Source organism: Eumetopias jubatus, unplaced genomic scaffold (genome assembly GCF_037043125.1).
Source record: "Eumetopias jubatus isolate StellerSeaLion01/CBP00866 unplaced genomic scaffold, mEumJub1_p1.0 scaffold_3, whole genome shotgun sequence".
Taxonomy (NCBI): domain Eukaryota; kingdom Metazoa; phylum Chordata; class Mammalia; order Carnivora; family Otariidae; genus Eumetopias; species Eumetopias jubatus.
Window position 1 is genome coordinate 28,962,493 of NW_028274809.1, and position 16,355 is coordinate 28,978,847.

General features: G+C 39.4%; 1 protein-coding gene across 2 annotated transcripts in view; it reads right to left on the reverse strand.

The window, feature by feature from the left end:
* The window catches only part of CCNYL1 (cyclin Y like 1), a 36,678-nt gene extending 20,587 nt beyond the window's left edge, over nucleotides 1-16,091 (reverse strand). For both annotated transcript variants that reach the window (XM_028112246.2, XM_028112245.2), the window contains exons 1-3: nucleotides 15,695-16,091; nucleotides 4,529-4,603; nucleotides 2,867-2,901 (exon numbers count right to left, since the gene is read on the reverse strand). In XM_028112246.2, the coding sequence (XP_027968047.2) occupies nucleotides 2,867-2,901; nucleotides 4,529-4,603; nucleotides 15,695-15,920 (336 nt within the window). In that variant the 5' untranslated portion in view covers nucleotides 15,921-16,091. The remainder of the gene's footprint in view (nucleotides 1-2,866; nucleotides 2,902-4,528; nucleotides 4,604-15,694) is intronic.
* Nucleotides 16,092-16,355: the final 264 nt, after the last annotated feature.

The following is a 16,355-nucleotide window of genomic DNA, read 5'->3' on the forward strand; positions in this document are numbered from 1 at the left end:
ACTAGAGGGTTGCAGAATTAAGCCTCTGAACAAAGCCTGTATATATTAGCTATAATTATTTATTAGCTTAAAAGCCAAAATTTTAAGACAATTATTTTTTATGGTTAAAGGCTTACCATCCCTGGTTTACAGCCTCAATAAACAACACTGACAAAAATAGGGTCATAAAATGCAAATTAAAAAAAAATCAAATAGCAAAAAACAGTACTGGCAGTTAAGTGTTCATAGATATTATTTCAGTTGGTTACTAGAATAAGCAGGGACAAAGGCAGTGTTTATCTTTACTCATTGAGCACTAACAGAATAGATGGACTTTTACAATCTTTACAACGAAGGTTATTTCACAGACTTATGGTTCAATGGCAAAGACTAGAAAATAATCATACTTAGAAGTCTAGGAAATCACAATCCAAGCCTTACCATCAAAGGTCAAGTACCTGTTGAAATCCTACCCCCAGCCACTGACCTGCCCATTGTATCTACTGCTGAAGTTCACTTTTGTGTCTCCCATTTTCACAGGACAAATTTTGTCTTTTTCATAAGACCACTTAAAAATTTCCAACACTATGCATTAATGAAAACTTCATCTATGTTGCGCATTAATGGGACAATATGACAAGGTACATGGTTTGAATTCTTAATCAAGGCCTTAGAAGAAAAGTGTAATATGCTAATTATAGGTATAACCGGAAATACTGTCTGAATTAATATCATTAATTATATTGAGTTAAAACTTTAAACTTAAATTTATACTTTCAAAACACATACTAAGTTTGAGTTAAAAACATGGTGGACTGATCACAAATCTATTTCCTCTCCCCCTCCTTTCAGAGGTTATATACAACACAGGATAAATAGCAGGTGCTTTTTAATGTTTGAAAGGTGAAAAGACTAGACAAAGGAGTGGCAACTGACATGGCAGAACAGAGACTGGGACAGGAACAAGAAAGCCAGTTTGTCTTACAGAACCCAAGGCAGGCTCGGAATTCAGAGACTCAGCCCCCAAACACCGAGAATGAGGCCTGTTAGTGAAAAAGTCTTGCTCCCTTGTGGTACTTCCAGTGAGATCACAGATACAGGCAGGGACCACTACACATTTGAAAGAAGCCTCCAACAAGTAAGAGAGATCAAAACAGAAAAAAGGAATTGATGGGAATGATCAAATTAAGACGCAAATGAAAATTTAAAAAATTCTTAAAAACCCTCAGAAAGATGAGAAATTGTACGGGTGAAAGAACTAGATGCTATAAATAATGATAGACTATAAGAGAACTGTATAAATTAAAAATAAGATAGACAAAACTCAGTATTCAATAGAAGGAGAAGGGTTAGAGCATAAAGTCAAGGAAGTCCCCAGGAAGTAGGACAAAGACAGAATGGAAAACAGGAAGAGGGAAAATTAGAGATCTGTGCAGGAACACTGGTCCAAGAGGGCCAACATCCGAATGACAGAAATACCAGACTAAAGAAAAAAAAAAGACATTCACTAGAAGAGATGGTCTGCAGACTTCCTGGCCCCAGTAAAATGAAAAAGTCCATATCAAACCATATTATGAAATTTCAAAATCTCAGGGACAGAGAAGGTACTAGAAGGTTTCAGAGAAAGAAGGGATGGGGGAACAATAACTAAAATTGGAAATGTACAATGTATGATATGTCAACAGATTTATGAGCAACATTGTAAATGAGAAGACAACAGAGAAATGTCTGTAGAACTGCAAAAATTAGTTTCAACCTAGAATTCTATACTTTATCAAACAGCAGGAGTTTCAGAGAAGCCAGATCTCTAAAAACTTCTGCCCATTCCCAGAAAAATGTGCTCCAGTAAAACAAGGGCATATAACAACACAAAGGGCAACAGAGAATCTAGGACATAGGGGATCCAACAAGACAGCAGTTATGTGAGATCCCAGATGACTTCAAGGAGATATCCCAGAAAAACAGACACAGCCAGCCTAGCGAAAACCAGTCTACTCTACCAGAATAGAAAGACAAAAGAGTGTGTCCAAGAAAAAAATGGAACAGATGTGTTTTAGTAAACGAAAAATATTTTTGATGGACATGTGACAAATGTTACAACATTTGTGGGGGGGGAATTAGCTGTTAGAAAATAGGCAAGTGAATATCGTCAGGAAATTAATTCCACACACACACACACACACACACACACACACACAAAAAGGAAGAATGTGAAAGCAGAAAGACCCGCCAGGGAGCTACTTACAGCATTTGGCTGTGTGAGATCATGTTGGCTAGGAAAATGGGGACTGGATTATCCTGGAGAAGTGCAGAAATGCTTGGGTTTCAGAAATATTTAAGAAAAAGAATGAAGCGTATACAGGAGAAGGCACAGGCAGAGAACTATATGGCTCAGCAGGGAACAATATTTGCATAGTCATAACAACATACACATTGATTCTGACTTAACAAAAACCATGACACAGGTTGACGGAATAGAGGCAAGGAAATAAGGCCACGGTGGAGTGATGAAGCTAAGCTTTCACCTGGCACAACAGGAAGTCGATAGTGCTAAAAATTAACTTAGTTATTATGTTTTGGTTACTTTGGTTAAAAAATAAGATTAAAAAATTAAGGCAAAAAAATTGAAGGCAGAACTTTATACCACAACCACGTTATTTAAATTTAAGTTAAATGTCAGAACCCTTAAAAAATGGGCACTACTGAGCCAGAGACTTCCTAAAAACATCTGATAATGAGGAAAATAGAAGAGATTTAGAAAATCTACAAAAAGAGGTCCTAACAGTGCTAACAGTATTGGATCCATTATATTTTTTAGGAATAATGGCAAACATACTTTTAATTCAAACTATTAATTTCTTACTTAACTTTTCAACTGTTTACTTACATGGTTTAAATGGTTGCTCTTCCTCTTTTCTCGCACTAAGAATAAAAAAAATTAACTGATCAATTCTGATACAAATGTCATAGAAAAGTAAAAGTAATTGCTACTTATCTGACGGATTACCAACGAACAAAATGAGATGAAATTCCATTTTTAAAATATAATTTCCCACAAAACTTATAATTTAAATCCCCTAGCAAGATAAATCCTATAAAGTAAAATCTAAAAACTTAGTTTTACTTTCTGACCTAACAGATTTTCTTTGTTAGGTACAAATGAAAGGCTCCCCATGTACAAAAGAAAAGGACAAAGCAAACTAGGCCAGGTGAAAAATTTAACTAATAAAAATGTTTACCTGTTGAATATCTGAACCACTACACAGTATTTTCTAATTCTATGTTTACATACAACTTACTTCAATTACCAGGATCTGACAGCTCTAAGAATCAGTTTCTGGCCAGGCACTAATTTCTAGATACATCAGTATCCTAGAAGCATCCCGAAGCACTTATTGGTGATCTACTAAAATACCTTGCTAAAAAAATAAAATGGGTCATTACACAACTGGAAAGTATCTATCTTAAATTTATATTTTAATGTGTGCTAATCTAACTGAATGTATCTAGAGCACACAAAATCACTTTGCTCTAACAAAGACCAGAAGAAGAATAAAAGCTCCAATGAGGGTCTTGGACCCCACTTTGTTTCCCACACTACCTCCTTTATGACTGAGGAAAAAGAGACATGAGATAGCTTTGCTTTTACCGTCTCCACACCGTTTCTACATGTGGGCAGGCTATGTTTCTGGAAGAAACAGAGAAATACAGCAATCCTAACCAGAAGTGATCTGCTCAAGTCAGGCTATGTACATACACTGAAAATGCAGGTTAAAAAACCCCATTTTTTTATTGTGCAGCATACTTCAAATATTATGGAACACTCACTTTTTATACTCCTGCTGTCATAATCAACTGAAAAACCTGGTCATGTATGGCTTTTTAGTTCAAATAAAAAAGGATTTAACATAACATTAAGGAAAATAAACAGGCAAGCAGGAGTGCTAAAAACTCTAGTTCTGATTCTCATTATAAATCAAGGACACAGGCAATTTATACTGGTCTCTGTTGCTGAAGCTAACCTTCTAGGAAATCTCACAGGGCATGTTTGTTCCCATGTATCCTGGCACAACACTACATTAGAGTAGAGTAGAATAAATGCAGATGTGAGATAGGCTTGTTTGGTTGAGCATAGCGTAAAATGGGGCCAGAATCACAGATTCAATCCCCATAAATTAACAACTGATTTTTTAAATTTTATTTGTTAAATGAAAACCTAACTGTGGCCTAAATCCTATCTCACTCATCTTTAAAGCCTGTGTTCTTTGGAGCCAGGGGAAGAGGACAAGATAGTATGGAGAATTAGACCACATCAAATCATGTGGTCACAAGTGACTGTGTTGATAAAGAGGTGGCAAAACGTGTAGAGAGTCTCCGTGTTCTGCTAACTAAATCAGTAACAATTAAAGTATATCATCACATATTAAAATAAGAAATGAATACATGAAAAAGTGAAACATTTAAATTAATGTATGAGTTCTTTTAGGGGCTTTCTATGAAACACAAAAACAGTTTTCAATCTTCTCAGGGGAAAAAAATACTGTCTTACCATCCGTTTGAGATTTGCTCAGGAAAATTGTGCTTGCCCTTGGATGGTCAGAAGGGTTTGATTCCAAAGCTAACTCTGTATAGGAAGAAGAGAAAAAGGTGTGATAATTTGAGTAGAAAAATACATGACTTTAAAAATAACTGCACATCAATTTTAATCACTTAGCAGTGTTGGGAAGAGTTTTTAGTAATGATAAAAAGCCAATTTTAGTAAAGGCAACAATATAAAAATTATACTGGGAAACTGCAAAATTGTAGAATCGACATATGTGGAATAAAACCAGGCTGTGTCTTAAACTTTTTTTTAACCTGCACCTAAATAATCTATGCAACTTTTAGACGGAATTATATGTGTGCCTTCCCCCTCCTACTTAACTATCAAAAATCCTGTCACCATCCTTTAAGCTGATATTACTAGCATATTCCAAAAGCAGTCTCAAAAACTAAGTTATGCTGTGGCTATTACTGTCAGACACCAGCTCAATGTATCAAATATGCCAAAACCAAACAAGTTGCTTTTGGCAAGCAAATATTCTTTAAACAATCAAATAGCTAATTCTAACTCCATTCAACAAATGAACTCATTTAGTTAGCTGTGGTTTATGTGGGGGACTATCCGTCACGGCAGATTTTTAAAAACTGTATAAAAGTTCAATGTTCTAATCTACAGGTACACTTCTATGATAGCAAGTAATTTTTAACTTTTGCTCTCAATTTCCAAAGCTGAACTCCTGCTTCTTCCATCCATGCTGCATGATTAATTTGGGGCTCAATAAGAGTACTTTCTGGAGCAGATCATGGGGCTACTTGTAAAAAATTTTGTCCATACCTATGTAAAGGTATGTCTGCCTGTAGTCCACCTTGCACCAAGTGGGGAAATTCTCTATTTACACAAGAATACAAAACAGGTACTTGAATTTTCATAGAACAAGGTTTGCCACCATAGGGGATAATAAAGTTGTCATTTAAAAAAAAAGCCAAACCTCTGGTGTGTCTAAGATTCCAAACAAAATGATCTCTGCATTTCCTCAAGATGTTTAGTGACAGTCTGATAAGCAAAGCAGTCTGAGCAAGAAATAGGAAATGCAGAAATAGGGCGCCTGGGTGGCTCAGTCGGTTAAGCGACTGCCTTCGGCTCAGGTCATGATCCTGGAGTCCAGGGATCGAGTCCCACATCGGGCTTCCTGCTCAGCGGGGAGTCTGCTTCTCCCTCTGACCCTCTTCCCTCTCATGCTGTCTCTCATTCCCTCTTTCTCAAATAAATAAAATCTTTAAAAAAAAAAAAAGGAAATGCAGAAATAGGTTTTTGTCTGGTTACATATAATCTTTGTTCTTTTTAAGCTCTGTGAGCTCTGAAATATATTTTTGGGCTACTTCATGGTGTTTGACAAAACAGTCTGATACTTCTATTAAACAAATGACTTTCATATTGCAACAACCTTTGTAAGAACAACTCAAAATTCTCTTAAAAAGAAAAAAAAAAAAAAAACCACCGTACGACACTCCTCAGCAATGTCCATCCCAAAATACTTAGCCAATCTCGTAAGAAACCAGATCCTGACGGAGTAATGGTTAAGTCTAGTATTTCCCAAACCACATAATATTTGTTCTGTTTTTAAAAGGGATGTTGGCAGTCTAATAGAAAATAATATCTCTGGCTCTTTGAGAATCAAAATGTCCATTAAAAACTAATCAGTCTTATAGTGAATATAGTCTAATTCAGCATTTCACAATTTATCTACCTAGAATCCCTTTTTCCTCCAAGTAATATAGTTAGACTCTTTCACAAACATCATTTGGGACTTCCTGGTTTAACAGGAATCTGAACCATCCATTTTAATGGTACTGCCAGCACTAGAAATTTACATAGCTAAACATAGCTTTGTTCTTCATGGAAATTCCTTCACTGAATCTGAACTTTGTTAGACTGCTTTTGGAGAAACTATTCTATTCAACATTTTTATGTAAAAGAACCATAAAAATTAAACTTTTCACATATTTGAAAAATGAGACAATGTTAGCTATTTGGAAAATAAATGAATTCAGCTGTGCTCAAAGTGACAAAGACTTTCACAGCTGCCTCCTAAGGCTTTTGAAAGAGTTCATAACCCACTTCTTACCAAAAAGAAAGCAAATATACTACATGCGAATCTAAAAACTAGGCAGAAATGTTTGCAGAAGTAAACACATTATGTATCAGTGCCTATGGCACGAAAGTTTAATTAACACTTTTCAATGGGAAATCCACGAAAAATAAGTACCAGACAAGGGGGAAGCAGGACGGACACACACACACACACACACACACACACACACACACACACACACACTTCCCCAAACCAAGACACACACACACAGCAGGACGGACACACACACACACACACACACACACACTTCCCCAAACCGACACACACACACACACACACACACACACACACACACACACACACACACTTCCCCAAACCGACACACACACACACACACACACACACACACACACACACACACACACACACACACACACACACACACACACACACACACACACTTCCCCAAACCAAGATATACTACTATGAATCTAAATATAAAAATCAGGAGGCCCTGGATAAAAGAAATAGCAACATGCAGAAAAAAAGCACAATTAGCCCAAGTGACAGGAAGGACACACACACACACACACACACACACACACACACACACACACACTTCCCCAAACCAAGATATGCTACTATGAATCTAAATATAAAAATCAGGAGGCCCTGGATAAAAGAAATAGCAGAAAAGCACAATTAGCCCAAGTGACAGGAAGGAAAGTGGCACTCCCCCTACCCCATCTAGGCTGGGGCAGCCACTGTTGCCCTGGGACTTCCAAAAAACCACTGAGAAAGGCAGAACTGGGGCACCTGGGCGGCTCAGTTGGTTAAGCATCTGACTCTTGATTTCAGCTCAGGTCATGATCTCTGGGTCATGAGACCGAGCCCTGCGTCAGGCTCCCCACTCAGCATGGTGTCTGCTTGAGATTCTCGCTCCCTCTGCCCCTCCCCCCACTCGCATGCTTTCTCTAAATAAATAAATAAAATCTTTAATAAAAAAAAAAAAAGAAGCAAGAAAGGCAGAGCTGTGGATTCTTGGCTAGTCTGGAGCTGCCCCAGGCTTCCTTTGCTATCATGGGGTTAGTGAGGTGGGGGGGGGGAGGGGAGCCTTTCTAGGATATATCAACAGAGGAGAGCAGAACTGAGACAGGCCATTTAATTCCTAGGTCAAGTAGTACCCAATTTACTCCATTAACTCTGGTTACAGAAGTCAGTATTTTAAAAAAAAATTTTTAGATTTTAATTTGTAACTGAAAGAGACCTGGATTAATCAGCAGTACAGATGATTGCATTGAAGGCGCAAACAGATAAAAGTCATTTGCTCATTCCTTTAACAAATATCTGATCACGAACAAAAATTTGCAAGAGCCAAAATAATATTGTTTAAAAATTATTCATCAACTCACAACCATTACTTTGTTACCTACACTTTAAAAAGAAAAAAATAGCTCTAATTAGTGTACCATTTACATCCTATTTTGTTCCTGAGAAGCAATCTCCACCCCATTCTAATATATTTACAATTTAATGGATACACAGTGGCCTACCAAGTGTTATTCCTATACTTTAGTCAATCCCCTATTCTTAGGGTTTAGGAGCTTACAAACTTTTATTCTTATATTATGAGGAAAATCTTCCCATACATAGTTTTTTAAAAATAATTGTTTTTTTCTCCTTAGGAAAGCTCTCCAAAATGGGATGACTAGACCATAAGGTTAGATCATCGTCATGGCTCAATGTATAATACTAATTAAGCTGCTTTCTAAAAAAGGTGAGCATATTAGTGTATAATGCTATCAACTGCACCAGTTTTCACTCCCACCCTGACTTCCCATACTTGAAAGAAAAAATTCCTACTGATGTAAATGAGGAAGTTCACTGTCTCTAATTTGCATTTCTGATTACACAGTTTGACTATTTTCCCGACAGTTACCAGTGTTATTTCCACTTTGGTGAGTTGCCTATCACTTGTATGTATTATTACATATTACACCTACGAGGACCCTAAAATGTTGTCAGTTTGCATGAGGTTTTCAGAAAATAGTAATCTTCTGTCTCTAGCCTATGACAATTTTCTATATAACTTGCACTTTTTGCTAATGACAAAAACCACATTTCTATTTTACAGAATGGGTACTTAAGCCATTAGATATTAAACTCAGATGCACAGTGTTTCTGCACTGTCCACTACTGTTTTCCCAAGAACCTAAGACAACTGTGATAAACTGTACTACCCTATTTGCACTATCACAAAGGTAAGACTGCCAACTATCAAGCAAAGTGTCCCCACCTCCCACCAACATGCACATATGCACGCGTGCACAGTGATTTAAAGAGATGTCATGAAATTACTGTACATCTTGTATGTGAACCTACCCCAAATTATTTTTTTTAAGATTTTATTTATTTATTTGACACAGAGAGAGACAGTGAGAGAGGGAACACAAGCAGGGGGAGCAGGAGAGGGAGAGTAGGCTTCCCGCCGAGCAGGGAGCCCGATGCGGGGCTCGATCCCAGGACCCTGGGATCATGACCTGAGCCAAAGGTAGACGCTTAACGACTGAGCCACCCAGGCGCCCCCCAAATTACTTTAGAAACCTCTAAGAATGTTTTAACCTAAGAGAAATATTCCTGAGTTCATGATTAGAAGTTGATTCAAATTGTATTTTAAGACCCATCATTTTTTTAAATCAATTTAAATTGCAACTTAATTTGACAGCATGACAGGCTGATGTAGGAAAAGTAGGACTTCAAAAAAAAATTAAACTTGGATCTTAATGTAAATACAGAGGAAATCTATAAAAGCCACTGACATCCAATACTGCTTTTCCCTTAATCTAGGAGTCCCCCAGTTATAAGATGCACAGATGTTAAAAATGTGAAAATACAGGCAACTTAGAAAAAATGAAATGCATTATCAAAGGCTAAATGTGTAAAATTATGCAACTATAAATGTCAATAAATGTAAAAATATTAGGGAGAGAAGGTAGTGACCAAGAAACTGTCAGAGCAGTGTATTTCACAAAGAGATTGATTTCAATATATTGATTTCAATATATTCCAATTAAATAGAAGATGTCAGCAGTTTCTGGGCCAACTGCTGGGCACCTGTTCACTTATGGCTTCCTGCATTTACTGAACTATGCTCTCATCCCTATACAGTACACTGTGTTCATTTTATGGCCCATTAGCACAAATATTTCAAGTCTTACAATTACCACGTACACTGATGATTTTATCCCTGAGTCCACTACTTCCAGGTAATTCCTAATTAATTCTCCTGCTTCCTAACTCTGGCTTCCAAGCCACCTCTGTACCCGCGTCTACCTTGGTTCTCAGTCTTGCCTTGTTTTAATTCTCAATCCGTGTTTAGGGACTGTAACGGAGATGTGACATTTCATAGAGGGAAGTACACCTTTCTTCCTTTATACACTTCTAACGAGTATTTTTGCTCAGTTTCTTGAACTTCAAAGAACATTTCTGGGCTGCAAGTTACCTTTATTTTTATTTCACCCTGGGCAATGTTAATATTTTAATTCTAAAGCTTAATGACTTTAAGACACACACACACAAAAGGGTGAGGAAAAAAAGTAATATCCAAAGTAGCCCACATGATAAGTCATCCAATAAATTCTATTCTAGTATGTCATATATCTGTAATTTATATCCCTGATCTATTGTCTCATTTTTAAAACTTGGACTACTCAGTTTGTATCTCTGAGAGCCTGTCTCCTCATGTGTAAAACATTTAATTCTTATACTGTGTAACTCAAAACATTGTGAGGATCAAAAGAAATGCAAGAGCAATCAATATACCTATAAAGCACAATAAATGACAAAACAAAGCTCTTACAAATGAACTCAAAAGCAAAAAGTGAACATTTAGCATTTCATTAGAAGGTGTATGAAATGCCCACGCTTTACTCACACCCAAATATCACCTTAAGCAAATATGTGCTTTGGCTAACAGTAAAGGGAAAGGAATAAAAGTCACACAATTAGTAAGAATTTCTCCCAGTGATTTTGGTTTCTTTAAGCAAATCCCTAGTTCCTCTGCTTCTGTCATGTCGATTACTGTTATACCCTCTCCTTGCTTTTTCCATGTAACATATCCTAGAGATCACTTCACAGCAGTGAAGACCTTGTTCTTTTTTACAGCTCCATAGCTCTTCACCATGTGGATGTACCAGTTGATTTTACCAGCTCCTACCGGACATTTGAGTTATTGCTAATACTTTGCTTTTGAAAATATTACAACAAAAACTTAGTGAATATGTGGTTTTCATATTTGTGGGGTATATCTTCAGAATAAATTCCTCGAGATAGGGTTTCTGGATTAAATGTGTCTGCAACATTGTGAGATTGTGCTGATTTCCCCTTCACGGGGTCAAACCATTTTGCATTTCTACCAGCAATATATGAATATAATTGTTTCTTCACAGTCTCACCAAAGAATGTGGCATCATCGGATTTTCTCTCAAAAGGAGAGAAGCTACAGTATAGTTTTTTATTTTGCATTTCTCCTATGCATGAAGACATGGTTAAGGGTCATCTGCATTTTTTTCTGTGACTTGCCCTTCATATCTTTGTTATTAGTCTATGGTTTAGGCCTGTATGGTTTTCTGTTCAGTCCACTCTTGGCTCTCACCTCAACTACTGCACCAGCCTTCTACCTGGTCTCCCCGCTTCCATCCATGCCTATGTTACACATTCTCACATAGGGCTAGCCTGTTGTTTTTGTGTTTTGTTTTTTAAAGAATTAACCTCATTCCCCTGCATATAATCCTCCACTGGTTTCCCATTACAACTAAACTAAGATCCCTATTTTTTGTGAAGGCCCGATAGGCACATGAGGTCTGAACCCACCGCATCCCTGCTGGCATCCCTCTCACCCTGCTGCTGCCGTGCCCATGTCTCTGTCCTGTGCCTGCACCAGCATATTCCCATGGGAGGAACTCTGCTCGGAAGCCTCTTCTCCCACATCCTCTCACAGCTCCCTCGCACTTTTAGGGCTGTGTACTTGTCACTTGAGAGCAGCAGTCTTTAACCACTTCTTGTAAACCTGCCCTTCTCCCATCCTTTACCTTCTTTCACTTTCTTTCAGCACCTCTCTACCTGAGGTTCTTTTATTATTCATGTGCTGTCTGCCCCTAGGTCCCTCCAGAATGTAAGGAGTTAAGGGTAGGGGCTCTGTCCTGTATACCAGGCTGTCCTGCATCTGAAACAGTGCCCAAAAAACATCTGTTTCAGTGTACTCAAACCCAGTTATGTTTCTCCCAGTTTTCCCAACTAAGATTTCTTCTAATGCTTCTTTTGATTAGTCATCTTAGACCAGCATTACTTTCAGATCTTAGAGTAGTAGTTATTCCGAATTAAAGACAAGCTACCAAGAACCACAAAAATCTCAAAGAGGAATTCTAACATCCAGTGAAAAACCAACAGTAACTTCAATTTGGTATAAGGACATTTAATGTTAAAGTACTTTACCTACAAAATGACTAGGTCATAAGACAAAGTATACCATCTGAATTCTAAAGAGCGGTACAATGCACCAGTTTTTATCTGTGTCCCCAGAATAAAGCATGATAATGGGATTGTGTTCTGTTTACTGGAAGAGATGCCCAATCATGAAGGGTAGGTAAATGAATGGTGCTCCAAGCATTCAATGGTACACTAAACAGTTATTAAAAGGCATGTGGTAGAGCTTTGTGCAGCTCCATGGAAATACATCCTGGAGTGCTTTCTCGGTGTCAAGCACAGTTCCAGGGGCTTTAGGTCATTATTTCTCTTTAAAACAAAAAGTTATAGAGCAGCAAAAATAAAGTTATCTCATTTTTGTGAAATAAACAAAATGTTATGTTTATATACATATGAAAGGTTTAGGAAGAATAAACACTAAAATATTAATAAAAATTCTGGATATTCTAAGTGAATGACTTTTTTGTATTTTCTAAACCTTTTACAGCAAACGCCTATTGTCATCGAAAAAAAAGCAAAACAAAAGTGTTTAAAATAGCTACTGGAAAGAGGAAAGCTCTGTTGCTCAGGGGTTTTTCCACATCATATTGCCAATTCCTTCCCCACTCCTCAGGGGAAGGGGGAAGAAGGGGTCACTTGAGAGAGCATTTTTGGCCAGCAAATTAGTGAAGCCTGTAAGGTCAGAACATAAAAGGCTATATGAAAAGTTGATGAATAGTAATAAGGCCGCATAATAGGATGTTAGTGTCTTATTTTGTGTTATTGATACTACCATCAGTTATTGTGGATATGCTGTTAGATAAAGGTAAGGTAGTGGAAAAATTCTTTTGAGTCTATATGACATCTACACTAGGTTCTTAGGAATAGCTCTTTGAAATGGCTTGAAGAAATCATGTTCTTCTGAAATGTTTCAGGAAAAAAAGGCACATTATGTATGGATGATTTTGTCTAAGAAATGAACCAATTAAATTCTTCATTGTAGAAAAGCCAAAATGTTTCATATGTAAGTAGGTATTTCTTAGTTTCTAGGGAAACTGATATAAAACTGCCCAAAATAAAGACATTAAAAGCAAACTTTCAATGTGCCTGTACTTTTATTTGGTGTTCTGACCTTGTTTCTATGGAACTATCTATAATATATCTATAGATATATATCTATATCTATAAACTATCATGTTAAACACAAAAGGTAAGTTGTGTATTCATGAACTTTTTTTTTTTTTTTAACTTTTCTAGTTTAACACTCCTTATAGTCCTATGCTTAATACTGGGTACCTTACCTTATCAGCTTTTCCTAATGTTCCTCTGTCCAGGGCATTCTTGGCTTTAATTAGAGATCACCAGAACAAACTCTTTTAAACGCATCAACCCATTTATCTGACTGGTTAATCTAGGCTATATCAAGACTTCTACTTTTAGTCTTTTCTACTGTAATGATTAAAGACATAGGAGGGAGAGGTAAAAGTTGCTTCTGAATTGTGAACAATAAACTTTGAATGGAAATAAAACAAGTGAGTGGAGATAGGTCTATCGTATGGATAAATAATAAAATACCAGATGCATTCTAAAGAGTTTCTTAGGCATCCCTAGAACTGAATTTGGCAATCTATCACCTCCATGTCAGTCTCTTCTGTTCAGTAGCTGTGTTACACAGTCATTGCCCATCTTGGAGTCTCTCCTCCTTCATCAGCAACACGGGGAGAATACACATGGGCCTTATTTGTAGTTGGAAGGGCCAAATGAGACAGACATGAAGATGTGTTGCAAATCTTCAAAGAATTATAAAAAGGTCCAACTTTGGTCTCTCATCCAACACTACCCGTCTATTAACTAGTTTGTCAAATCACTCAGAGGTTTACCTTACAGCACCAAGCAGAGCGGAAGTTTTCTCAAGTCCTTACATGCTTTGTGTTTAAAAGTACAATTAATTCATATAATTTGTTCATTCTCTTACAATACTTCAATATTCTGAAAAAGCAGTACTTTGCAGTTACAAAGCCATGTCCATCATATGGGTAAATCCACAGGCTTAATTATTATAACTCAAAGAAATTAACAGCCCAACTAAAGTTTACTTAGAAAAAGAGCTACATTTCCTCTAGGATATGATGAAATTAGCTGGGGCACTTAAATGAAACAAATGGGCTAATGGGGCTTTAACATCTTTATGATACAATGTTTTCTACTTCAAAGGATGTAAGACTTCATTAAAGAGCCAGGCAGTTACTCAGAATTATCTTTACCTAGTTATCCCTTTCCAAAATTCCAGAGGCAAAAATCAAACATTTCCTCTTTTCTCTTCCCCTCCCCCAACAGTTAGTCAGAAGAACTTTCACGCCAACATTCTTAAAGTTGAACAAGATTCTACAGACAGGAGCTGGGGGGGAAGGAGAGGGAGATTAGGAGACAAACATTCTTGTGCAAGATCTGACACCTTTTTTTTTTAAAAAGATTTTATTTATTTATTTATTTGAGAGAGAGAGAGAGAGAGAGCGCGCGCGCACGCACAAGCAAGTGGAGGGGCAAAGGAAGAGGGAGAAACAGACTCACTGCTGAGCAGGGGGCCCCATAAGGGGCTTGATCCCAAGACTCTGGAATCATGACCTGAGCAGAAGGCAGGCACTTAACCGACGGAGCGACCCAGGCGCCCCAAGATGACACCTTAATTACCAAACCTTTATATTACAAATTAAGGTCTAAATTTATGGGTTTTTTTTTTTTCTCTTTGTAAACTTCTGACCAATAGTCTCATGGACCACCCCTCTTCTCATTTTTAGAACAGGCAACAAGTAAGTGAAGTCTGTTAAGTCACTGAGGTAGGGCTGAAGACATATTTGGGTCAAAGTGGGAATTTGAAAGTAATGAGAACTCCCTGGGCTCTCCGTTCGGTATAAAAACTATTGTCGCAGCCCTGGCAGTAACATTTCACACCGTTCAGTTATTTCAAGCCCCTTCCTCCTATCATTTTCTTTCCGTCTGTCTTCAAATTATAGTTAGAGGAAGGCAGCTTCTATCGAGGCTGTTGAAAACAGCCTACTTAAGAACACCACATAGACTCTCACAGGCCAATCTCTACTTTGAATTTAAATAACAAATCCTTAACAATACGTCTTAACTGTCCCGCGTATCAAGTACTTTAACGGGTGGGAGGAAGGATACCATCAGGCTCTTACCTGGTTTCTTCGCTTTGGTAAGGATAGGGAGATGGGGTGGATACTCTGAAGTTGGGGTAATTACATTTTGGGGAGTGAATATACCAAAAAGTCTTTATAAAGTCCCCGGACACGTTAAGTAGACCGACAAACAGGAAGGGGTTGCGGACTGGAGGGTCTCAGGCCGGGCTGGGAAATGGGAATACGGTAAAGAACTGAGCGTTCGGGGCAAGGAAGAGGGAGAGCAACTGGCTGGACACGACGAGGAAAGAATAAGGGGTGGGGACGTCAAGCCGAGCCAGCCTTCATCCCCGGCGCCCAGCCCTGGGAAAGCCGGCTCCCGGCAGGAAGGAGCCCGAGGCGGCGGCTCCGTCCCGGGGGACCGCCCGAGAGCGGACAGCGCCGGCCCCCGAGAGGGACGAGAGGTGCCCGCCTCCTCCCTACCTTCAGGCATCTCCCGGTCGCTGATGTGCTGCAGGTGGTGGCCCTCACCCGCTCCGAAATCCAACTCGGCGGGCTCCACGGCAGCAGGCGCCGGCGCTACTGCCACCGCGTCCCCGGCCGCCGCCTCGTAGATCTCAGACTCGTAGTCGGGCTCCGCGGGCCCCGTACGCCGGCCCAGCTTGGGGCTGGCATTGGGGGACACGCAACAGGTCAACGTGTTCCCCATGGGGCGCCTCCACTCCTCGCCGCCTTCACTCGCCCCTGACTCCGCCGCGCTCAGCAGCTACCCCCTCCCCCAACAATGGCGCGGTCGGCACCGGCAGCCCCGGGCTACGCCGGGGCTGCGCCGCGCATAGAGGCGCGGCCTCGCCCGCTGCCCGCCGGTCCGCCCCGCCGCCGGGCCCCGGGCAGGGCTCCGGCCCCGGCCGCACCCCCGCCGCCGCGCCGCCGCCGCCTCCCCCAAGCCAACTAGTCTGTGAGGGCGGCGACCAGCCCGGCTTATTTAAAAGGGGTGGGGACCCGACAAGCGCTCAGAGGCGCAGCCACTGCCGGGAGAGAGCGCGGTCGGAGCTCCTCCTCCTTCCGCCGCCACCTCCAGACTGAAGTCCGCTTGCCTGGCTCGCACCTGCCAACCGGAACGCATTCTGTGGTCACCTGGTTA